The sequence below is a fragment of the Solea senegalensis genome, linkage group LG4, assembly GCF_019176455.1.
Source record: "Solea senegalensis isolate Sse05_10M linkage group LG4, IFAPA_SoseM_1, whole genome shotgun sequence".
NCBI lineage: Eukaryota > Metazoa > Chordata > Actinopteri > Pleuronectiformes > Soleidae > Solea > Solea senegalensis.
In genome coordinates, this window is record NC_058024.1 from 26,648,039 (window position 1) to 26,674,068 (window position 26,030).

At 41.9% G+C, this 26,030-nt stretch overlaps 3 protein-coding genes across 3 annotated transcripts; 2 read left to right on the top strand and 1 right to left on the bottom strand.

The window, feature by feature from the left end:
• The first annotated feature begins 2,530 nt into the window (after positions 1-2,530).
• LOC122767979 (ataxin-7-like) lies at positions 2,531-4,381 on the top strand. The gene is made up of 3 exons (XM_044023564.1): positions 2,531-2,550; positions 2,636-3,764; positions 3,857-4,381. The coding sequence occupies exons 1-3, from the start codon at positions 2,531-2,533 to the stop codon at positions 3,872-3,874; spliced, it is 1,167 nt and encodes a 388-aa protein (XP_043879499.1). The 3' UTR covers positions 3,875-4,381.
• A 4,410-nt stretch (positions 4,382-8,791) lies between these two features.
• Positions 8,792-13,850, bottom strand: psmd6 (proteasome 26S subunit, non-ATPase 6). The gene is made up of 8 exons (XM_044024058.1): positions 13,587-13,850; positions 12,615-12,820; positions 11,878-12,023; positions 11,579-11,798; positions 11,376-11,484; positions 9,925-10,093; positions 9,083-9,160; positions 8,792-8,984 (listed from the first exon to the last, which is right to left on the bottom strand). The coding sequence occupies exons 1-8, from the start codon at positions 13,729-13,731 to the stop codon at positions 8,888-8,890; spliced, it is 1,170 nt and encodes a 389-aa protein (XP_043879993.1). The 5' UTR covers positions 13,732-13,850; the 3' UTR covers positions 8,792-8,887.
• Positions 13,851-14,731: 881 nt separating this feature from the next.
• slc2a9l1 (solute carrier family 2 member 9, like 1) lies at positions 14,732-23,601 on the top strand. The gene is made up of 12 exons (XM_044023202.1): positions 14,732-14,833; positions 15,661-15,756; positions 16,160-16,320; positions 16,474-16,598; positions 16,701-16,830; positions 17,744-17,892; positions 18,143-18,330; positions 18,458-18,568; positions 19,770-19,874; positions 20,119-20,194; positions 22,904-23,031; positions 23,113-23,601. The coding sequence occupies exons 1-12, from the start codon at positions 14,810-14,812 to the stop codon at positions 23,296-23,298; spliced, it is 1,479 nt and encodes a 492-aa protein (XP_043879137.1). The 5' UTR covers positions 14,732-14,809; the 3' UTR covers positions 23,299-23,601.
• The last annotated feature ends 2,429 nt before the right edge of the window (positions 23,602-26,030 follow it).

Here is a 26,030-nt window from a genome sequence, read left to right on the forward strand (position 1 = left end):
ACAAACACAAAGTCGGACCACCGGCGTCTCAGGAGTAAACACGGAATAATAAGATAATAAAAATGACACTGAAAAGATGCTGCAAAATAAACGTGTTTATGAGAAAGAAGCATGTGGTCCTGACGTCACTCAGCTGAAGCTCTGCACGTTTGTATCCACGTTAAAACCACGTTAAAACCACGTTTGTAAAAAGCCCACGTTAAAAATCCGCGGTTAAAACCATGTTTGTATCCACCCACGTGTTTATCTTAAAACTTAAAACCACGTTTCCCGTTAAAACGTTGTATCCAAAACCATCCGCCACCACGTAAAAACCCGTTTGTATCCGCGTTTGTAAAAACCACGTTTGTATCCACGTTAAAACCACGTTTGTATCCATAAAACCAAAACCATGTTTGTATCCGCGTTAAAACCACGTTTGTATCCACGTTAAAACCACGTTTGTATCCAAAAACCACGCAAATCCACGTTAAAACCACGTTTGTATCCATTAAAACGTTTGTATCCGTTAAAACCGCGTTTGTATCCATTAAAACCGCCGTTAAAACCACGTTTGTATCCGTAAAACCACGTTAAAACCACGTTTGTATCCACGTTAAAACCATCCACAAACCACGTTAAAACCACGTTTGTTAAAACCATTTAAAACCCGCTGTTTTTGTAATCACGTTAAATTTTAATGTATTAATGAATTTCTTAGAAATGGTGAAAAGGCTATGATGAAAAGTTTAATATTTGTTGAGAGTTTGCTGTGGGCTTTTATTATATTTTTTTAAACTTACATTGTATATATTTGCATCAAAGAAAACCAATAAATCACATATGCTGAATTCTCTGATTGTAGTGATGATTATCATGAGATCACCGTGATGCTGAGGGAACATTTAAATGGTTCTGTGTCTTTTTCTCTCAGTGGATTTCAGGGAGTTTTTGACATTGGAGTTATTAAAAAGTTGTTTATCATGTTAAAGTGTGTATATACATTTGAACATATATATATATGTATATATATATATATGTGACCTCATGTGACACAGTTAACTAACTTAAGCCGTTTAAAGTTGCATCTGATGAAAGTCTTACTTGAAAGTGATAGACAGGGTATCAGTATCTGAAAATAGTGAGACGTATCTGGGGTCCTGAACCAGATATTGAGACACAACACACACAAGAGAGAAAGAGAGAGAGATTATCAGTGAGATTTCTCTTCTGTCCAAAAGGCCAACAAATGAATTACTGTTGCAGACGGAGTGTTATCAGCTCAGATACTCCTGTGTGTGTGTGTGTGTGTGTGTGTGTTCTTGTATTTGTCACCTCTTTAGGACATTTTGTCTGTCTTTAACACTGACCTTGTCAGGACCAGGAATCCTCATGGAGACCAAAACCTGGTCCTAATGAGGCAGAACCTCATATTCTGAGGAACTGGTTGAGTTCAGAGTAGTAAGATTTGAATTGTGGTTATGGTTAAGGTTATTCCATAAGTGTTCAGTGTGTGTGTGTGTGTCTGTGTGTGTGTGTCTGTGTGTGTGTGTGTCTTTGTGACGACCAAAGACACCAGGGAGTAAGGAATATTTGTTAGAGTGAGGACAATTTGACATGTCCTCACGTCCAGACACGTTTGTATGTGACTGTATCAGACTGAGTGTGTGCTCCGGTCATGGAGGACGTACTGAACAAATATGTTTAATTAGGACGTGTCAGAATGGTCAGTTATGACCTCTGTGTGACCTTTTCTTAACAATGTGTGTGTTTGTACGTCGCTGACTAAATACTGATGTGAAGTGGTGCGAACACACATTAGCTTCATATATAAAATCCTCTGTAAAACACTGTGCTCCACTGTGCAGCCACCAACAGCACACTTGTCCCTCCGCGTTGACATAATACCGCTCTTCCTCCCTCGCCTGCACTCTCGCAGATACTAAACTATGACGTTTTGGTGAAATTTTGGACGACATGCTTAACTATGACGTTTTTGTTAAATTTTGGACGACATACTAAACTATGACGTTTATGTCATATTTTCGACGCCATACTAAACTATGACATTTTTGTCAAACTTTGGACGGCTTACTAAAGTATGACATTTTTGGTGCAGTGGTTAGTAGCAAAAACGTCATAGTTTAGTATGTCATCCACAATGAGACAAAATAGTTTTAATAGTTAGTCATAGATGAATCATTTTAATTAAACAGTGTATTTGTATGTAAAAGGTTACTGTTTGGACACCGCAGTTTAAAAGCTTCAAGTTTTAAAGGTGCAATCCACCCAAAATCGTTAGCAAGAAGTAGGCATGATCAAAATTCCGCCATGTAATTTTCTAGTTAACGAATGTAAATGTCAGGTCAGTTCCACATCCTTGTCATTAACGGGAGTGGACGCCATCAGAAAGTCTACTAGAAAATGCAAGGTCATAATTCTGAACTAGTTAAAGTCTCATAAAGGAGAAAGAAATATGTTCTGAAATAGAGATTAGATTTTTTGTTTTAAACACTGGGAGACAAAAGTATTATCTTCACTCTGAGCTGAGATGAACAGAGAAAAACTCTGGTGATGTCTCTCTGCTAGTTGATTTCAGTGTAACACATGTCTTGTATGTATTAGTTATTAATGAATAATTTTATCCTTGATGCAGGAAAATCCCATTGGCCTTGGAAAACTCCTCCTCCTCTGTTGCACCAACCCATAGGACAAGCACAAACTCCCATGGTAGCACTCCCTCCTCAGGCTTCCTGGGCCCCCCTGCCACTTTGCCCCAGACTCCTTATAGCCAATCCTACGAGGGCAAATCCATGCTCTCCTATGGGACCACCTTAAATGCCCGTAGCTCCCCACAGGGCGGGGTTGAGCACCCGGCCTACGGCACCACGCAGGCCCGACAAGTGTCTTCGTTGCCGCAGATGCCTTCAGCCCACTCGTCCTCAGCTTCCTCTTCTTCAGCTTCCTCCCTCGCCTCAGGCCGGGCACTTAAGTCCCGCTCCTCCAGCAGCAGCAGCACTACCAAGTCGTCGTCGTCCTTCAGGCCCAAGGAGATCTCTTCCGGCTCCTCCATGGCCGTCATACCCAACACCATTGGTGGGAGCAGCAGTGGAGCCAACACTAACAGTAGCAGCACCGGCTTCAGCTCGGGGAAGAAGAGGAAGAATAGTTCGGTCCTCTCTTCATCGCACGGCTCCACCGAATCCTCCTCCAATACCAATTACTCCTCCTCTTTCAAGAAGAACTGTGCAAATGTCAGCAGCTCAGGGAGCACCTACCACCACAGCTCGTTAGGTTCCTCATCATCACTGTCCTCCTCCCACAGTGGTGTCCACAGCGTGGGACTCAACTGTGGCCCCAGCGTCCGGACCAACTCGCTCAGCCTGAAGGCCGAGTCTTCTGGAGGCTCGGCGGGCGGCTCCTCGGGGCCTCCTGCCCGAGGTCCTCCCTCAGGCAGCCCTGCAGAGTCCATCAAACGTATGAGTGTGGTGATGAACAGCAGCGACTCCACCCTCTCCCTGGGGCCGTTCGTCCACCACCAGTCCTCGACCGACCACCACACCAGCTTCAGCCACCACGCCTCAGACGGACGCCTGGAGGGCAAGAAGCGGAAAAGCTCTCCTGTCTCCAGCAGCACCAACAGTGGAGGAGGAGGAGGAGGAGGAGGAGGAGGACCAGGTCGAGCCAAAGTGGCCAAGTCACCCGCCATCAATAACATCCATGGGAAACATGGGCGGAGCATTCCAGGGACGCCAGGACTGCCCAACAACTCGCATCTACATCAGGTGAGTTTTTGTTTCAAAAGCTCCAGTTACTTAAGAGCAGCTGTCACGTCATTTCATTTTCTTGTTTTTCTCTTCTCTCTGTTTCTCTGCAGCCAAAGGCTCGTCCCTGACAGCGGTGTGTGTGTGTGTGTGTGTGTGTGTGTGTGTGTGTTGGAACTGGCACGCAGACGTGGGATTAGTCCGGAGTTCTGGACTGAACGAGGCCTTTAAAAGAAAAAAAAATTCAAACCCACATTACTCTCAGCTTCCCACAATCCTCAGGGTGGAGATGATCTGGACTGCCCAGTGAAGTCAATGTGGTCCTTACTAATTCTCCCAAAGCCATGTGTGTGTGTGTGTGTGTGTGTGTGTGTGAGCGAGTCTTGGACACGGTGGCGCTGTGGTTCCACCAGCGTCCCAGAGCTCTGTGAGGTCTTCCTGTTGAGGTTTTAGACATAGGAGAAATGAAAGCGGCGAGAGGAGCAGCCGTGTCTCTCGGCGTGGTCGTTCACGTTAAAGAGCTGCAGCAACAAACGTCGCAAATGCTGAGCAACGCAGGAAAAACGAGCCGATCTTTGTTTGTCGTAGAGCGTGTGTGTGTGTGTGTGTGAGTGTGAGGCTACATCCAAACTACTATGTTTTCTTTCTTTCTTTCTTTTTTTTTAAAAAAACAAACAAACAACAAAAACGGTGAAACCATGCTAGGTACGCTAGGTTAAGCATCGTGAAAAAACTTCACCGATGAAAACATGGATCTAAGGATTAAGGGTTTGGGTTAAAACCTGGTCCTAATTTGAATATTTCATGACACGCTAACGCTTCGCCGATATTCAGAACTCTCACTGCTCTAGTGTCGCGATCGTCCGCTCAAGTTTAGTTTAGTTTGTGACGGCGCGTTCATTTTTTTTAGAACATTGGCTAAAAAGGGCTAAAGGAGGACGTTTTTGGATTAAATCGAACACAAAAAGCCATCTCTACTTGAATCAAAGCCTTCTGTTATGAGAGAGTTCCAGTGTGGACCCTCTATCGCCCCCCTGTGGACAGCTGAGTAACACGTCTTTTAGTGTCGTAGCTTTGTAGTTTCTTGGCGTGTCATGTCGCGGAGCTCGGATGATTGCGTTTACGAGAAGCTGAAGACCCGTGCGACGGCGACATCAGTACGAACAAAAACTGCGAGAGAGAATAGAGTAAGGGACACTTGTTTACATTTAAACGTCACAAACTCCCGCAACGTCTTTGTCGAACAAAAAAAAACTTGAAAGTGTTAATGTTTGTTTTCAGTGAAAACAGCGTGAGTGTGGATGTAGCCTGAACGTGCGTCTGCGAGCGAGAGACTCTGCTTTTTGTTTGTCACGTCCAAGATTCTACTGGAATTTCCAACAACTCAATGACACCCCCAGCGCCTGATCTCAGAAGCCTTGGATTAAGAAGTCGTCGATGGAGAGCAGCAGCAGCAGCAGCAGCAGCAGCAGCAGCAGCAGGAGGATCAGGAGGAGGAGGACGAGCAGCAGCAGCAGCAGCAGCAGCAGCAGCAGCAAAAACCTGTTCCCTGCACTCAAACACCCGATCGTTCCATTTTCTTTTTTTAAAACGTCACCCCGCGTGCGTTTAAGCCTGAGGACGAACCCTCGAGGACGATCTGGTCAATTCTTTTATTACCCAGAATAATAACGATTATGCAAGTGTTAACTTTTTCCTTTTCCATGATTTCTAACGAGCTTTTTTTTTTTTTAAAGAGTTTTTGTAGACGCGGTGAAGTCGTGAAGTCGTGCTTTCAAATGTGAAAAGGACACCTGATGAGAGTGTGGTGGTGTTGAGGGACACGTGTGAATTATTGTCTTTTTTCATTGTGCTGAATGTTTGCCGCAGTCGACCTTCGACCTTCACCCCAACTGTGAACAGCACTAATTACCTGCTTTTCTCCACAGACTCTCACTCACCCTCTCACTCATGGCTCGCCAAAATAAAGCTGCTACCAGCTTCGCCAACTTGTAAACAAAGGTGGGTCAGGGCTCGTGAAGCAGTGACGGTGTTTTTCCAGCTTTTCATTTTATTATTTTTATCATTTTAACCTTGATGGGCAGATGTGAATTGTAATATTCAGGTACGTCTTAACTGGAACAAAATGTATGCACCGCCCCCCGCCCCCCCACTGTGTAACCACTATCCAACGTTTGAGATGACAGTGCAGGGATTTTTTGATTTGATCTACCGCTTGCTTAAGGTCTATATTCTCTTAAAATCTCACTGTTAAAGAGACTTTTCTAGACCAAAACCCATAGAGAAAAGCAGCTTCTTCTATTGTCACAGAGACGCAGGGGCCGCTGCTCTACTGCTGCCTCATTTGATGAGTTTGTGTCACGCGTGTAAATCGTCGATGTTACTGACGGAGGCAGCAGCGGCTCAACTACCTCCAGTGTGCTGTGAACTAAAAACGCTGGTTTTCTCTATGGGCTTTGGTGCCGGGGGAAAGTGAGTCATTTTTTTCCCTTGACAGAACAATTCTGTCTTAACAGTCGGATAAAGCGGCAAAGAATTAAGATTTTATAGACTTAAACTCGTGTAGATTTTTTCATTTTTAAGTGGTTAAAAGAAGAGCCTTGTTTTAACGCTGTGTGTTTGTTTGCGTCACACCCACAAACCAAAAACCTGAGCTGTCCCTTTAAGTTTCAACGCCTCGCTGTAAATGTAAATTTTGTCTGAATTAAGAATAAGAGACAACATTGCCAGGCTTTTTTTTTTTTTTTAATTCCTTTAAGGTCAATGTTTTGGTCTTCAGTGATCGGATACTTGCCCGGTGATTTTCACGTACATTTGCGCGTTTTTTTGCGTACGTTCTAGATTCATAGAGATGACTTCACAGGACATTATATTTGAACATCTTTAATGTTTTTTGTTTTGTTTTTAAACCAAAGCTCCAGTGATGTCAGATAGTGTGGACAAGTAAAAAAAAATATCGTAATTTAGCCTCTTTTTTTTTCTCTCCTCGTAGCCTGAGAATCAATCGAGTATTGAAGTTTTCCCCTTATCTGAGAATCACATATTTTGTTAACAAATTGTACATAGATACATAAATATGTATTTTTGCACAGGAAATGTTTTCTTAGACGCTAAAATTTTTTGGTACTTTTTAAGAAAAGTCAAAAATAACGTGACTATTTTGAAGTGGTTCACTGCCAAGTCTATAGAATGCAATATGCCTATACATATATATATATAGATATATATACAAGTGTATATATATCTATATATATATAAAACAGAAGCTGAAGCGTCTCATGAATCATGAACTGAAGAGCAGTGAAAGTGTTGCCACTGTAGCATGAAAAAAACGTTATTGTTTAGCGATCGAGGTCTCGATCGCGCGTTGCTTTTACGAAACATTTCCGTTGCCCGTGAATCAACGCGTTAAAAAGATTTCTGCGTTTACGATGCCGCGGCTCGTATTCTTTTATTTTTTTCCCCTTAAGGAGTTTCCTGGCGTTTGAAACCCACGTCAGTGAAGACGTTGTGTCCTCAAAATAACCCGCCGCTTCGCATCATCGTTGCCAAACGAGTCATCGTCATTTTTCTTTTTAAATCATCGAATTATAAAGAAAGTGCCTAAATTGGTTTCGCTGCGACTGTTTTTTTCGAGGACAGTATTTCTTCTTCTTTGCGTTGTTTCGTCTTTACTTGAATGTTCAAAGTGTTTCGGGAGTTTGTCGTTTTTAACGTCTGCCTAACAATCGAAAAACTAGGGATGAGCCGATGCGATACACCTCGATCGATATTTGGCCAAAGAGAAAAGACTTTGATACGATGTGATCTGTAAACTCTAACCATCACAGCGGTCTTGTCGTTCAGTAGGGCTGTCAAATTTTTACGTTGATTGTAAAAATGAACGGCTAACTCTGTTACGAAGAAGAGAAAATACTTAAACTAAGAGCCAAACTATGTGGTGATTACTTGAAACAGTGCTGCACTTCTGGGCTGTGTCCACATGGAAACAGAACTTTCCCTGTACAATTTTTATTCAGTTTTGTTCTTAAGGTTTCCCATAAAACATGGCATGGACTCTATAAATGCTGTAGTACATATGTCAGGCCTGTGTGTGGCGCTGTAACACTGCCACAGAAAGATGCAAAGAAGCTTGCAGTTTGCGATTGTATTTTCACTCTGAAACTTTGCATTGAAGTGCGGCGATTCCGACAACACGATACGTAGATTTTGCGAATGGGCTCCGTGGTGTTTTTTTAAAATACATTTTTTGGTCTTTAGCATATTTTTTTACATCCTTTCCTTGTGTTGCGTATTGGTTGCAATCTCTTTTTTCATTCCGGGGCCAGTTTATCCAAAAAAGCCAATTATGACACAAAGGTTTTACAAGAGACTTGCCCCACAATCATGTGACCAGCGTGACGACTGGCTGATGGAAAATTGACTATATTTACCTTAGCTTGAACAGATTTTAAGATGAAAAGTCGACAGCCCTGTGTGTCACGCTGATTATACGTCAATAGTGTTATTACAGCATTAAGTCACGTAAAAGATTGAAGGTTGTAATACACATAACAAGTCGTCCCTGCCCTGTTTGAAACACTGAGTCTTTGATTTTGTTGATGTAAAAGACGTCGTTAATCGTACGTCGGCCTCAGTGTGTGGCTGTTTCTACACAAAGAACGTTCAATCAAGTGTTTTTGTTTACCCTCAAACTCCACTGACATCTTGACCTTTTGTTTGTTTTTAAATCAGCACCATAGACTTGGAATGTGACAGCTGGAGTCAACCCACCGTTCAAACTCTGTAAAAGCGTGTATAGATTTCCTTTTTTTTTTTGTGTATACATTATCAGAATCATTTTCAGCTGGACTTGTATTGGCTGCTATGTAATTCATGAACAAACTTATAGGTTAGAATTAATATTTAAAAGAGGAAAAAAGATTGTATAGTATATTTGTTTTGTAACAAGTTTCTGTAAATAAAAAATAATTTATACTGCTATTTATATGAAAACATGCGTCTGCGTTGTTTCCTGGAGTCGAACACAGTGAACGTTTGGAGAAGAGTTAAACAAAAGTTTGTCGTTTTTTATTATATACATACACACACACTTTTACAGAAGTTTACTTTTAGTCAAAGAGGTTTGTGAGTTTGAGTTTTGTTTACATGTTGATGACTCGGGACAGTTTCTGGACTCTGTTGAGGAGCAGGTCGCCCTTCTTGATGGTTTCCTGGTACTGCCAGTTTTTACTGTCGGGTCTGGAGAAGAAGATCAGGGATCAGGTTTTTAGATTTCCTTCTACACTTTGTTACTGAGCTACATGTCAAACATGTGGAGGTTTTAAAACAATGGTCACCTGTTAGTTTCCACGATCTCGTTCACTTTATCGATTTTACAGTGGAGGCGCCCGGCGGCGATGAATCGTGACAGTTCCCTGAGAGAAAAGAAAACATGGAGTTGGATCACAACAGTTTTCCTGAGATTTCCTGAAACTTTAAGCAGGGTTCCCACACAGAGCTGGACCTCAAAGTCAAGGACTGAATGACACAGCTTAAGTCTTCGTCCATGATGGCGTCCAAGTGAAGTCAGTCTTTGGTGGGACAGACGTTGGAATTTTCATTTCCCAAACCTCACGTCGTGATTCACTCTCTCGTTTTAACTTTACTCGCTCACTGTTCTGCACGGAATCTCACGTCAACACCACCCGTCATTACAGCTTCACGTTTGTTCCGTGTTGTCTACGTACATCAAGCAATGCAGGGCATGAAACAGCAGGTGGCACCGGAACAAATGAAAATTCAAGCACTTTCAATGACCCATGTCGATATAAGGCTATTTTCAAAAGCAATTTTTTGTTTCAAATTCACAAACTTTCAAGGACCTGCGGGAACCCTGTTTGAGGGATCATTTCCAGTGTAGAACAACATTTAGTTTTCATCTGTATCTCACTGTTGAGCGTCAAATCCCATAGAGAAAATCACAGCACGCAGGAGTTGCTGATCCACTGCTGCCTCCATCTGTGACTTCAATTAACTTATTATATTGAAAATCCATCATTTGAATTGACCTCAGTGACAACGACTGACCACACGGGGCAGCAGTAGACCAGCATTTCTCTACAGGATTTTTCCTGCAGTGATGTCGACGCTGACTCTGAGTGAAACACTGATGAACGTGACGTGTGAACGTGTGACTCACTGGTCAATGAACTCCGTGCTGACGCCGAAAGCCTCTGCCATGTAGCCCAGAGTGAGCGAGCGATACGACTCCAGCAGCTGACTGTACGCCTGGATCCTCATCTCCCTGACGTAGTAACGATAGTGAGGAGCAAAGAGCCAGTCCTTCTTCATCTCCTGCTCCACCATGGCTGAATGAGGCAGAGAAGAGGAAGAAGAGTGACCACACGGCAGAGCAGGACAGTCAAAAATGTGTTCATCAACTATTCTTTTAATGCAGGGATGAAAACTTGACCTGGCTCTTAAACTGCCAGCTTTAATCTGCAGTGTGGTTCTTGTTAGTTCTATGCGTTTTGTTACGAGGTTTCCGGTTACTTTTTTTTAAAATTTTATTTTAGATACTTTATTAATCCTCTTAGGGAAATTATTCTCTGCATTTTGACCCATCCTAGAATAAGGAGCAGTGGGCCGCCACACTGAGTAGCGCCCGGGGAGCAATGGGGGTTGGGTACCTTGCTCAGGGGTACCCCCAGCCCTTTTCGACCTGGTGGGGACTTGAGCCGGCGACCTTCCGGTTACAAGCCAAGTTCCCTTTCCACTTGGGCGCGGGCTGCCCACACTTATTTATTATTTAATGTAAACGATGTCCTGTCAATCTGAAAACCTGCACAGATTGTGTACAAAGAAAATAGATCTCCCATAATCCTTTTTGACATTTATACCTCATCATGCTCTATATTTTATTTTGTCAGCTGTTACTATCCAACATAAACGTGACAAAACCATCCTGATCTGTTCAGATGTCGCTGAGATACACGTCTGAGAAATGTTACATTTAAATTGAAGCCGAATCTGCATGAAAATCAGTGTCTCACACACACACACACACACACATCAATAAAAACATACATAAACTAAATATGAAATAGAACGGCAACAAAAAAAAACATCTACCAACATTCTGAGAATAAGAAGGGTAACGGCACTTTTCCACTGTACAGTTCCAGCACGACTCAGCATCGCTTTCTATTACTAGTGGGTGGAGTCGTCATAGCAACGGCTTTTGGGTGTTACTGAATCATTAGAATCAGTTGATTTAAAAAGATTTGTTGAGAATCGTTCAGTATTTCCTGCATGACCAGAGTCACTGAACTGAAATACCAGTGAACGTTGGGTCGTGATTCGGCTCATGTTTGATTGATTAAATATTGACGTTTTAGACATTTCCTTTGTTGGAGATTAACATGTTTTCTGGGATTCTTAAGTCTTTTTAACTGATCTACAGTTCGACATTGTTCGCTTGGATTCTTGTGTCGGACGTTGCATTCGTGACTCTTCCAGTGACGACACTCTCTGACCAATCAGTGGACAGCAGTTGGTTGACGTCACATTTAAGAGCAGGCACTAAAAAGTCAGCCAGTACCAGTTATTAAAACTGAGCGTTAAATAACTAAGAGAAAAGGCTCGACTCACCCAGAGACTGGAAGAAGACAGAGTAGCGACACTCGTAGAGTGAGAACAGATACTGACGAACAGAAGGAAGACTGTGCAGCACCTCCAGGATCTCTGCTCCTTTTATCACCTGCACACAAACGTCTAAGGTTAACAACAGCAGCTCGACAGCCACAGTCTCTGCGACACGTCACGTAAAAACACCGTCTCATAAACACACACACCTTCTCACGCAGGTCTGGTCTCTTGAGTGCGATCATGCAGACGTAGACGGTGTAGGTGACAAACGTCTTGTAGTCCATGAGCTCGTAGGAGGTGAAGGTGGAGACGGTGTCGAGGAAAAGCTCGGCGGCTTGTTTGAAGTCTCTGATGGCCACGCAGTAGAGACCCTGGTAGACCTTCAGACGATTCCTCCTGTCCCAGTCCCCGCCCTCCTCGATAAGACTGCACAGGACAGACACAGAGACACAGTGAGCGGGGACAAGAGCTCTGTGTGGACATGTTTCCAGAACAAAGTCCTCACCTCTTTGCTTTCTCAGAGTTGCGTGTGATGAGGTCACTGTCCATGTAGAAGAGTCCGATCCTCAGCAGGTAGAAGACGATGTCCAGTCTGTGGCCAAGAGCAACCGTCTTATCATAGGTCTTCCTAAAGGCTGTTAGGGCGCCCTCCTGTGGACAGAACCAAATGAACCAAATAAAATGAAATAAAGTGTTGAGAAAGTTTCATAATACATATAACTATTCACATTTAAGAAGGTGAAAAAATATCAGAAAACTTATTTTTAATGTTCTTAAATGTGAATATTTCCTGGTTTCTTTGCTTCATAAAACAAATGAATGTTTGTGGACAAAAACAAGATTTCACCAAACCATTACTCGATTGGCCGAGAAAATAATGGAGATTAAAATATCAAAACATTCAAAGTGATTGACAGAGGATTAAAAATAGATCAAGTTTCATTTGATACTCAAATAATAATCGCACATTAAATGTGGGTGGTTTTATAACAACGACAGGGACAGATTTAAACAACAACTTTAATAAAACACAACTTCCACTACATCAGAGGGGAGAGTTCCAGTGTCTACAAACAACAACACGGCAGAAACGATCATTTTCTTGAATGATTCAGTTTTAATGATGTTTTTGTTATGATGGAGCAAAGAAACCAGAAAATATTCACATTCAAGAAAGCTGAAAAATCAACTTAAGCTGAATCTAATGCATGACAGGTATTTTTTTATTATTCCGTTTATTACCTTGTCTCCAATTCTGATCAGATATTCGGCTTTAGCCATCATGGCGTCTCGGATCTCGCTCTCTCCCAGGTTCTTCTCGGCGTCCTCGAGCACGTCGTCCAGGCGTTTGAGCTCCTCCTCGTTGGCCTTCTTCATTTTACTCAGCAGGTCGGTGTCCAGCTGCCACTTCAGCTCCTTACACAGACCCTCGTAATATGGAGCCATGTCTGGACACACAAGACAAGATACTTCTGTTACTACTGTTCCAGCACACTACTCTGTTTATTCTTAGAATCCCAGTATATTCTTTTCTGCTGAGTAATCGTTTGTTCAGAAAATGTCCGCAGCAAAGAAACCAGAAAATATTCACATTTAAACTGATTTAATCAACAGTTTGTGAAATACTCACACCAACAACAAACATGTGACATTTGCACTTTCAGAGCAAGTGTGGACAAAAATCACAAAATACATTATCGGCGCCAGATAAATTCTATGGCAAAGAAATTAGAGCTAGATTAAAAATGATTATTTATCGATGACTGAATGAATCGTCATCTACTCGTTTGGGAGTGTTTATTATAATTACCACAAGATTTCTGATTTTACAGCTTCTCAGATTATTTTCTGACAATAGCGTTTTCTGGTTAGAAAATCGGTTTGTTGACAGGTATTATTTCTAATTTAGTAACGATAAAGGATTAAAAAAAAGTCCGTGTTATTGGATCTCGACAGAAGATAATCTACACGAGGATATTAGCAAAGTTTGTATGTAGGGGTTTGGGCTATGTGGCTAGCTTTAGCTCGAAACGTTTACGAGCGTTGCCATCCGTCCTTAAAATACGGAAGAGACCATTTATATATAGAAAAAACAACACATACACCTGTTAAAACATGGTGTAATTACATTGATCTCAGCTACAGAGATGTGTAAATCAGAACGTTAAAGCTCCATGGTCTCATTTCAGACAGCGGAGAGAAATGCTAACTCACGGTTAACTTTGATAGCATCCATTAGCTCCGTCTTCACGCTCGCATCCTGCCGGTGTCCGTCCATGGTGAGCAGGAACTTCAGCTGCGCTATCCTCAGGTCTGGGTTCTTGGGCAGACCCTCCTCCTCCAGGTTCTCCAGCGGCATCTTGTCGGTCAAAAAAACGCACGAAAGTGAAGTCTTTTTCTTTGTGTGAACTCGCTGTTAGCAGCTAAACGAACGATGACTACAGAAAACACTGCGCGCTCCGTCGCTTCCGCTTCGGCGTCCGTCCGTGAACGGAGACACTTCTCATTCTCTGCCCCCTGCTGCTCAGGAGTGTCAACTACAAGTCCGTCACCTGAAATATTACTGCAATAATATGGAGGACGATAAATGACATAATAATAAAAATAAAAGAATGAATGAATGAACAAATACATGAATAAAATAACACATATAAATGAATGAATGGATAAATACAGAAATAAATGAATAAATAAATAAATGAATAAACCAATCAATCAATAAATAAATGAATGAATTAATAAATGCATGAATAAATAAATGAAATAATAAATAAAATAATCAATAAAAATGAATGAATAAATAAATAAATAAACCCTGACTTGAAAAACCCATGTTCCCGGATTTAATCCTGGAATTAAAAATTCAACCTGGGTTGAATCCCGAGGTCCTGCCTTTAATCCTGATATTAAAAATCCATTTTCCTGGGTTTAATCCTATGAATAGAAATCCACGTTCCCGGGTTTAATCCTGAAGTTAAAAATCCATGTTCGCAGGTTTAATCCTGAAGTTAAAAAGTCCATGTTCCCAGGTTTAATCCTGAAAATAAAAAACCCTAACCCAATTATAATAGTGGTACGTTTATTTGACACTGTGGTTAAATGTAACACTAGTGTGAATGTGTATGCATGTGATATTATATTTAAGCATGGCACAATGAAAAGAAAATGCTGATGTCACTCATCACTCAATCATTAAACACAGAGGTCTGTCAATCAAAGACATGTGTTTACATGGTTTCCCTTGTTATTACATCACAACAAGAACCTTGCACTAAAATGGGATTCGTAAAGCAGCACACGCACACACACAGTGACATTGACTTTATATCTCGCTAGAAGGTCTGAAAAGTTAATGATATCCAGCCTAAACTACTTAAGCGTGTCCATGTGTCCAGACTGGACACACCTAGAATATTGTCCTCTCCAGAGACGACACGATGGGATCAGTTTTACAACAGCTGGTAAGCACTCGGTGAATTTATTACAATTTACTTGACAGAAAACCGATAAGTGTGTGATAAGAAAATCGCGTAAATGTACAAAAAGAAAAAAAGATGTAAACCTGTCAGGAAAGGTACACATTTAGTTCGACTGTTACGTTTTGTGTTACACTAACACAAAAAGAGTTCCAATTCAGTTTCAATGTGCTAAATGTTCACTGGACATTTTTGTTAAATGTTAAAAAGTGTTCTATATGTATATGTTTCTACATAATACATATTTACACTGACCATGATGACTCATCAAAACAGGTTTAGGTGATTCATTGCACTTCTATATATTATTTTATATTATATTATAATATAATATAATGATATTATAATGTACTCTGGACAGTAAATGTATTGTAAGTGTTAAATTTTGTGTACAAAAAGAGTTCTGATTAGGATTAAATTTGCTAAATGTTCACTGGAGATTTTTGCTAATTGTTATATATATATATATATATATGTATATACATATGTATATACATATGTATATACATATATATATACATGTAAATGCCATTAATGTTTTAACTGATTTATTTTGTCATGTAAACTGGTCAGGAAAGGTTCAAATCAACATAGTATTACATAAAATGACATTATATTCTATAACATTACATTACATAGCATAGTGTAGTATATTAAGCTATAAGTTACATTTTCACTTATTTTTGTCATCATGTGAACAGTTTTGTGGCAGTACGTAGCGCTGTTGCACGTCTGAATAAATAATAAATAAATGATTAGTGGAGCGTGTCCTGTTGTACTTCTGTCCCTGTCCTCTGTCTCTGTCCCTGTAGTGCAGAGGCAACGCTTTGCTGGTAATCATTACTCTGGGATTTGGAGGGACGTTTCATCTCGGCTACCACATGACTGCTTTGAGTTCCCCGTCACCGGTGAGATATTTTTCCACATACGACCTCATGTTTGTCACTTCACATCTGTCGGTCTTTCTGGTTCCCCATGGCTCAATTCTAGGGCCGTTGTTGTTTCACACTTTTAACACTTACATGCTTCAGTTAGCTCAGATTCTGACAAAAACACACATAATCTATTACATTTACATCACCATGTCACCTGACATCACCATGTCACCTGACAAATGTGCCGCAGGTGCACCCTTGACACATTTGTGAGACACAAAATTCAATTTGATTTAAAAGTTGTGATAAAGTCGTAATATTATGAGAAAATGGCGGCAAGACCCTCACTAAAAGTACATGATGACAAAAGTGTTAATTACATTTTAAAAACATTATGTACAAAACATTACAAACATAACTGTGGGTGTGTCTGCAGTTTATCCAGAGCTTCATCAACAGCAGCTGGTTTGACAGATACGGTGAGGCTCCGCCCCCTCAGACGGTCACTATGATCTGGTCTCTCATTGTCTCCATGTTTGCCGTCGGTGGACTCTTTGGAGCCGGAAGTGTCAAGATCGTCTCCGGCAGACTGGGCAGGTGAGTGAGTGAGTGAGTGAGTGAGTTTGATAGTGAATAAGCTTGACAGTGAGTGATTGAATGAGAGTGAGTTTGTAAGTGTGTTAGAGCTAGTGAGTGAGTGAAGTTTGATTTTCCTCATGAGACTAAAAGTGACACATTTTGCTTCATCAGAAAAAAGGCGATGATGCTCAGCTGTTGTGTCTCCCTCGTTGCCATGGTGATCATGCTGAGCAGTAAAAAGGCCAAGTCGTATGAAATGGTGATTGTGGCCAGGATTCTGTACGGCTGGTCCACAGGTGAGACAACAGGACAGTCTGTGGTGAGACAAACACACAAACCTGAGCAAGAAGCTGAAGACGACAAACTGTACAAATATCATGTTTTCTGGTGTCGTCCAGGTGTAGGAAACAGCATCCATGTGATTTACCTCAGCGAGATTTCACCCAGGAAGATAAGAGGCATCGTGACTCTGACCTCAGCGACCTTTGCGTCCCTCGGCAAACTGTCTGGACAGTTTTTTGGATTGAGGTGCGTGCGACACAAACTTTAACATTTAAGCCATTAAACACAAGACTCAATGAACAAAATCGAGACCCACTGAAGTTTACAGTGTTCTAATAGACACGAGACAGTGTTTTCTGACAGGAAGCTGACCTTTGTAAATCATTTACTCTCCTGCACCAAACTCCATAGAGAAAATCTCCATTTTTGGCTCACGTGGACACAGGAGCTGCTGCTCTACGTTTGTATCTCTGAGGTAAAACCTGAATGACATAACAACACATTTGAACTTACTGACAGAGGCAGCAGTGGATCAACGACTCCTCTGTGTGTGTGATGTAAAATCATAGATTTTGTCTATGGACCTTGGTGTCGGAGTCAATCTGTGAGATAAATAAGGAGAGAAATCATAAACATGAGGAGGTGATGATTTTTGAAGTTGCAGCTTTGATTCCATCTTAATTCTATTGTTTATTTTTGATTCATCTAACACTCAGTAACTCGCTCGCTCACTATCAAGCTCAATCACTCACTCTATCTCTAGCTCACTCACTAGATAGATAGGTGAATGGATGACTATTCACCCCCAAAGGGAAATTAAGGATGGCCTCTTCCTCTTTTCTTCTTCTAATTTCTCGCTCTACATTAAAAGGCGCAGCGCTGCCCTCCACAGTTCAAAGTTCCCAAAAAAACACATTTTAAAGTCTGAAGTTCTTCACCCATACCATAATTCAAATCTTAGCCCTAAACTTGACCACTTGAACTCAGAAATGAGGTTCTGCCTCATCAGGAACAGGTTTTGGTGTCCATGAGGACCACTGGTCCTTACAAGGTCAAAGTGCGAGTGAAGCCAGATCAGTTCTCATGTGGTCACAGGAGACACCGTCTGCGCTTGAATCACTGAGGTTGGATGTTAAATTTCGGTTTTGTTTTTTTCCAGTGAGATCCTCGGTCGCAAGGAGCTGTGGAACGTCCTTCTCGCTGTCCCTGGTGTTTTCGCAGCAGTTGCGCTCATAACTTTGCCTTTTCTCCCCGAGGCTCCCAGATATTTGCTCATAGAGAAACACGACGACGAGACGTGTAAGAAAGGTTGGTACAGTTCTTCACCGTATAAAGTAAAATGGACGTAGTTTTCCGTAGTTGCACAACTAACGTCTGTTTGGAACCTTCGAGGTTTGAGATTTGACCGACGGCGTGTCAGTTTTTGAAACAGGAAATTCACAGATGTATGTTGGTGTCAGCCGTTGATGTGATTCCTGCGATACATGGGTCTCCTCGAAGACATAGCTCGGTACCACAGTCCTCGTCTTTGTTTGTTATTGTTGTTTTTAAATTCCAGCTCTCCAGAGTCTGTGGGGAAAAGGCGTCTACAAGGAGGAGATGGACGACATGTTGGCCGAGCAGGCGGTCATCGAGGCAGTGCCACCAAAAACCCCTCTGCAGCTTCTGAGGGACAGAATGGTCCGCTGGCAGCTCGTCACCATGGTCCTCATCTACGGCTGCAACCAGCTGTCAGGGATGTCCGTGGTGAGGATGCAACTTAACGGAACACTTTGAGATGCTTTGAGAGACGAGCTGAAGCTCTGAGCTTCATATAAATCTGTTTCTGTAGCCTCACAAGATCTAATGACTTCCTAATGACTCTGCGTCTTAGATCAGCACCTTCGCATTTGACATCTTCTTGCAAGTTGGAATCCAGCAAGGGCAGATCCGCTACATCACTCTTGGACTTGGAATCGTTGAAATCCTCACCTCCATCGCTTCTGTGAGTAACTCACTTCATGACAAGACCAGGTTTTTCTACGACCAATGACGATTTTTAGTAAATGTCTGATAACTGAAGACGATTCTTTGGCCCATACATTGAGCCAAGTTTCCTTTTCTCCCTCCATGTGATAAAATGTAACATTTAACGCTAACAAATGATACAAAAATGTTATTGAACAAAACCAATGGTCTGACTCTCCAATCTGTATTTTATGACAGGGCAAATTATCTACAGTATTTTAGGAAATTGCAAGTATGGGATTGAAATAGCCTCGGAAAGGTTTCCATATCAAATAACACTTTTTTACCAGGATTAATTTTTTTGTTATCATGGAAAATGATGTGTTATGATGTCTCTAGAAAAGTAGTTCAGTAGTTCATATACAATCGTTTTCGTCAATCGTTTTTGTTTTGAATAAGTTTAATTTCAAGACATGTCAATATTTCAACGAATAATCCTGACCTTTGGATGATGTGATGACATTTGTGGTCAAAGGTCAACCACCACAGGAAGTAAACAAACAGCTTTGATAACGAATAAAAAAATCAGACGATACCTAACTCAACAGGCTACCCATTAGTCCTAGTACAGGCTTTGGTCATCTCCCGCCGTAAATACTGCAACGCCCTGCTAACAGGCCTCCTGACCTGTGCTGTGAAACTGCTACAGACAGTCCAGAATGCGGCAATGTGCCTGGTCTTCAATCAGCCCAAAAGGGCACATGTCACCCCTCTGTTCATTGAGCTCCACCAGTTGCCCTTAGCCACCCGCATCAAATTCAAATCACTGATGCTAGCCTACAAAGTGCTTCATGGCTCTGCTCCCACCAACTTACAGTAAATGCTCTCCTAAAGGCTTGAGGAGAGCATTTACCCCTTGTACGGGGTGCACAAGACAATCCAGAATGTTTTCATGTGGTGGAATGACCTACCGAGCACTACCAGAACAGGGGTGTCCCTGTCTGTCTTCAAGAAGCTCTTGAAAACCCAGCTCTTCCAAGAGCCTCTTCCGTCCTAGCACTTACCTTACCCCTCTCCCCTGCCTGATCTCCTTCTGCACTTGGATCTACCTTAGCGCTCTCACCCTCTATCAGTCGACTGTTCCTATCTAGTGGAGTTCTTTCCAAGACTTCTTCCTCTGTTGTAAGTCGCATTGGATAAAAGCGTCTGCTAAATGCTTTTTCTCCACTTGTCCTCAGGGTTTGTTGCTGATCGAGCGACTCGGCAGGCGGCCGTTGATCTGGGGCGGTTACATCATCATGTCGTCCTGTTGGGTGTTGGTGACGATCATGCTGAACGTGCAGGTAAAATGGTCACCTTTGAACCCAGGTGGTTTATGAATTTATAGCAGAGACATGAGCATGTTTTATGATTTTATGATTTTCCTACCCTACACATGCCAGTGTTTATATCTTCTTTTATCACCACTGTATAGCAATCTATATAACATTACAATACCTGCAAGATACTCTATATATAGCAGTGGAATATATACTATATATAGCATTATTGTTCACACTCTGGATTATGTAATTGTCTCTTGTACAGAATCAGAGTGAATGGATTCCTTACGTAACTGCGAGTTTGATCGTCCTCTTCATCATCGTCTTTTGCGGAGGACCTGGTATGTTCTCTACAAGTTTTACCACGAGCCAAGAGTCCAAATTAGTATTTAAAGGACAGTTCACGGTTTAGTGAAGAGTGCTTGTGTTTGAGATTCTGACCAGTGGCGGATTGGCCATCGGGAGCACCGGGACACTTCCCGGTGGCCTGACTTGAACAGTCACCGGACTAAGTGGACTGACGAGGAGTTACCGGACTCCCGGTCCAATCAAATCAATCCATCTAGTTACGTAATGACGCCGCTCGGCGACCTGTCGGCGTCACACTACAATCAATTAGCTTCGCTGTCTTCACTCTAGTAGTCGAGAGAAATGGAGGGACAGAAGAAAAGGAAAGGTGGAGCAGAGAGAGAGACAGAAGAAAGGAAAGGTGGAGCAGAGAGACAGAAGAAAGGAGGGAGCAGAGAGAGAGACAGGAAGAAGAAAGGAAAGGTGGAGCAGAGAGAGAGAGAGAGGAAAGTGGAGCACAGAGAGAAAAAAGGGAAAGGTGGAGCAGAGAGAGAGGGAGAAGAAAAGGAAAGGTGGAGCAGAGAGACAGGAAGACAGAGAGAGAGGGACAGAAGAAAGGAAAGGTGGAGCAGAGAGAGGGACAGAAGAAAAGGAAAAGTGGAGCAGAGAGAGAGGACAGAAGAAAGGAAAGGTGGAGCAGAGAGAGAGAGGACAGAAGAAAGGTGGAGCAGAGAGTGGAGCAGAGAGAGAGGGGACAGAAGAGTGGAGCAGAGAGAGAGAGAGGACAGAAGAAAAGGAAAGGTGGAGCAGAGAGAGAGGACAGAAGAAAAGAAAAAGTGGAGCAGAGAGAGAGAGAGGGACAGAAGAAAGGAAAGGTGGAGCAGAGAGAGGGACAGAAGAAAAGGTGGAGCAGAGAGAGAGGGGACAGAAGAAAAGGAAAGGTGGAGCAGAGAGAGAGAGGGGACAGAAGAAAAGGAAAGGTGGAGCAGAGAGAGAGAGAGGGACAGAAGAAAAGAAAAGGTGGAGCAGAGAGAGAGGGACAGAAGAAAAGGAAAGGTGGAGCAGAGAGAGAGGGACAGAAGAAAGGAAAGGTGGAGCAGAGAGAGAGAGAGAAAAGGAAAAGTGGAGCAGAGAGAGAGAGAGAGGGACAGAGAAGAAAAGGAAGGTGGAGCAGAGAGGGGGGACAGAAGAAAAGGAAAGGTGGAGCAGAGAGAGAGAGGGACAGAAGAAAAGGAAAGGTGGAGCAGAGAGAGAGAGACAGAAGAAAGGAAAAGGTGGAGCAGAGAGAGAGAGAGAGGGACAGAAGAAAAGGAAAGGTGGAGCAGAGAGAGAGAGGGACAGAAGAAAAGGAAAGGTGGAGCAGAGAGAGAGGGGACAGAAGAAAAGGTGGAGCAGAGAGAGAGAAGAAAGGAAAGGTGGAGCAGAGAGAGAGAGAGACAGAAGAAAGGAAAGAGTGGAGCAGAGAGAGGGGACAGAAGAAAGGAAAGGTGGAGCAGAGAGAGAGAGACAGAAGAAAGGAAAGAGCAGAGAGAAGAAGAAGAAAAGAGAGAGAGAGGACAGAAGAAAGGAAAGGTGGAGCAGAGAGAGAGGGACAGAAGAAAAGGAAAGGTGGAGCAGAGAGAGGGGACAGAAGAAAAGGAAAGGTGGAGCAGAGAGAGAGAGGGACAGAAGAAAAGGAAAGGTGGAGCAGAGAGAGAGAGGGACAGAAGAAAGGAAAGGTGGAGCAGAGAGAGAGAGGGACAGAAGAAAAGGAAAGGTGGAGCAGAGAGAGAGGGACAGAAGAAAAGGAAAGGTGGATGGAGCAGAGAGAGAGAGGGACAGAAAACGGAAAGCCCTTATCACAGACGCAGCGAAATAAGTGACATGTTCACAGCAGGGAAGGTCAGTCAAAAACGCGTTAGCTTTCATTGTGTTTATCGTTCGATCCCCGTCACCACCGCAGACTGTGTGTCTCACGGAGGGTTAATTCCGTCACCTCTTAAGCAACAATAGTGGAAGTCACATGCGCCGCCCCAGCCCCCTCCACACACACACACACACACACAGGCAATTCTGCCCCATAAATGATAGTTTGACTATCATTATAATATATACAAGCTCTATATTGTACGACTACCTAGACACCTAGAGGTATGGTGGCCTGCATGAGAAGGGTGGCCTGGAATGGCATCAAATTCCCGGCCTGAATTATTGTCCCAGTCCACCACTGATTCTGACACAAATGCAGATTTTAGCCATTTCACTAAAGGCTCACCGAATTAAATCTACACCAGCTTAAGTCTGCAGCATCTTAACGATATATTCACATCTTTTTCTCATCAGACAGCTTTTTCTGAACTATTTTAATGGGGAAATATGGTATAATATGTCCCCTTTAAACCGTGCCATGTTGAGGCGAGTACAGCACCATTAGAAAAACCGGAATGAAGCATTTCAAACCAAGAAAGTCACAAAATAATATATTAAAAATGACTAAAGGAGGCAGCAGTGGATCAACAACTCCTGTGTGCCGTGATGTGAAATCGCTGATTTTCTCTATGGACTTTGGTGCAGCTGAATACTAACTTTTAACATTTACACTTTCACTCAAGTATCCCTCTGAGGTACTTTATACAAGACTGAAGATGTTGTAAAATGATAGATTTTAGCCATGTCAATACCTCATACAGCCACTCTTCAGAGAACCTGAACTATCCTTTCAAGTGAAGTGCATTAAACACTGATTTGATAAAACATGTTTTGTTCCTGCCATTCATCGACAGTGGGAGCAATTGCTGCTCTCAACAGTGAGTTATTTATCCAGACTGACCGAGTGGCAGCGCTCGTCGTGATAGGAGTCCAGCGCTGGTTGACCTTCGCTACCGTGGGTCTTGTCTTTCCATTCATTTTGGTGAGTACGGCTAAAGTGAGGCAGTGTTGTAATGTGCGGCTGCACACGAACATGAAGCTCATCGTTCCTCTCTGTCCTCAGACGTCCCTCGGCTCTTACAGCTTCTTGGTGTTTGCCATCATGAGTCTGGTGGGGTGTTTATACACCTTCTTCTTCCTGCCCGAGACTAAGGGGAAGACCATATTGGAGATCTCCGAGCAATTTAGAGCAATCACCATTTGTGGGAAATCCCTCGTGGAGAAAAAGCACATTGAGACCAAGTTATAAGTCGGTGGTTCGGATACTGAAGCTGCAGACTGTTGTTTGATGACTCAGTGTAGCCACAGCCTCTGTTTGGTCCAGTACGCGATGGTGTGCCTGGTCTTCAATCAGCCTAAAATGACACATGTCACCTCTCACGTTCATTGAGCTCCACTGGCTACCCTTAGCCACTACCAGCCATGTTATCGCTTCTAGAAGCTCTTGAAAACCCAGCTCTTCCAAAAGCATCTTCTGTCCTTGCACTTACACCCTCCACTATCTCCTTCTGCACTTGGATCCACCTCGGCACTCTCACCCTCTCCCTCATCGGTCCACTCTTCCTATCTAGTGGAGTTCTTTCCAAGACTACTTCTACTTCTGTAAGTCACTTTGGATAAAAGCGTCTGCTAAATGCTTAAATGTTCAATGTTATTAAGTCTTTTATAACTGATCTACGGTTCGACATTGTTCGCTTTGATTCTTGTGTCGGACGTCACTCTCATGCTTCTTGCAGTCACGAAACTCTCTGACCAATCAGTGGCCGGCAGCCTGTAGACTCAGCTAGATTGGAACCTAGCTGATGCCAGAGCAGGTACTGAAAAAAAGACCAGGTACTAGGTACTATCACTGATGGAAAAGCAAAAAAATTGAGTGGAGTTGAGCCAGGTGCCACAAGTGGTGTTCAAACTGTATGATGGAAAAGCAGCAATTGGGATAATAAACACATGGGAAATACAGAATCAGACGCCATTTTACCTCGGTAACGTTACCTTTGGTAAGTTCCATTTGTAGTCAGAAGTTGTTATTTCCAAATTGAGGCAGCGTTCCAGTTGAATGAATGCCCCCTCAATAACTCGGAAAAATGGAACAACCTCGCAAACTTCAACATAGGATTCCAAAATGGCTGCCACTCCTGACAATAGTTAAAAAAAAATCTACCTTTTAAAATTAACTGCACTTCTGTCTTATTTTACAGTAAATCAGTCATACACATAGTAGGCATACTGTTAAATCTTTATCTGTGGACATTTTTGTGTGTTGACTGGCATTGCTAACAAGAAGGATTTCTTCCAGCTCCTTCATTAAAGTCACTCCCAGTTCCGACTCCTGATGTAAATAAAAAACGCACAGGCAGCAACACACTGAGCTAGCAACGTCACTGTGTCTAACATGAGAAACAAACGACTGAGTTTAAAGCTACAAATGTAGCTAACCTGTTACATTAGCATCTGTTTTTCTATTTTTTCTCACCTGGCAAGACAGGACTCAAAAATTAGCGTCATTGTGCGGGAAAAACACATGCATTGTGAATGACGTTACAACAATGCTGTTGTTGTGACACGCACATTTTGAATTTACCAGCAACCAGCAACCCTCCATTCCTGCGCTAACTGGCTTTTGCAACATTGGGTCACACAAACTTTCTGTTAAAGTTCAAATTGATTTTGAGTCTCCTCGAGATTCACGTCGCCCCGGGTGCGTTGTGTCTTCGCATTAAAATGAATGTTATACCTCTGAATTTCCTCTGTTTTTGTCAAGTGTTTGTTGTTTTCTGCTCATGACAAAGTGTAAAAAACCAAAACCAAAGGTAATGCAGATTTTACTTGACATGAACTCATTAAAACCTCCTTTACTTTAAATTAAAATGATGTAACTGGTATATTTGTCTGATTACAGCTTATTAGTTGTGTCCAAATGAGTGTTATTAATATACTGTATCTATTGACATTTTTTTTAAAGTGTTACTATGTACATATACATCCATGTATATATGTATGTATATGTACATATATATATGTACATATATATATAAAGTGTAGTATATATTTGCCGTGTAAATGGATGTGAAATAAACTGATGTGACAAATTGAACATGGTTTTTAAAAGACTAAACTCAATAGAAGGATGAATGGATGGATGGATGATTTTTGCAATACATGTAAAAAACAAATGTACATACTCCCATGATTTACTGTAATGACTCATTTACATCAACAGATGGCACTGTTAGACTTCTGCCTGCACTGGAAAACCCTCACAGTCTACTGTATAACTGTGACAAAGTTGGGAAAAAAACAAATTTTTACTTAACGTACACTCTCGTTAAAATTAAGACAAATACTACTTTATTTATTTATTTGTTGGTTTATTTTTTTTATCCAATTTGTGCTTATGTATTAATGTACTGCTTTTTATTTGACAAATTTTATTGTCTCAATTCATTCTATTTATTGCTGATAACTAGTTTTTATATATTGTTACTGAACTCTGTTGCACAGTCAATTTTATAGAAATCTTTCAAAAATCTGTTTAAGACTAAACATGTTATTGTTATTTATTCTGCAAATAACAAACTGAATTCACCTTTTTTTTTTTATACCCAAATATGAGCCAGAAATGAATCAAGCACAACGATAACCTCAACAAAAACTCTGTTCAGGAATGTAGTAGTAAACAAAGTAAACAACTTTAATTTAACATTTTAATCAAGAAATAATGACGTGCTTTACTATTTTTTAATTTGTTTTCTTTAAAAACAGCACATTTGAAAATTCATAGATAACAATAAATAACTTGAATAAAACATATGGACCGAGTTTGATGTGGCTAGCGCAAACATGCTAAGATAAGTTTGTTCAAATTCATTTTTGTTTTTCCAAAATGGCCACCTTCTGGGTGGGCGGAGCTAATGGAAATACATTAGAAATGTTTGGAATCATGAGAGCAACAAGTGTACCAAGTTTAGGGATGGGTATCGA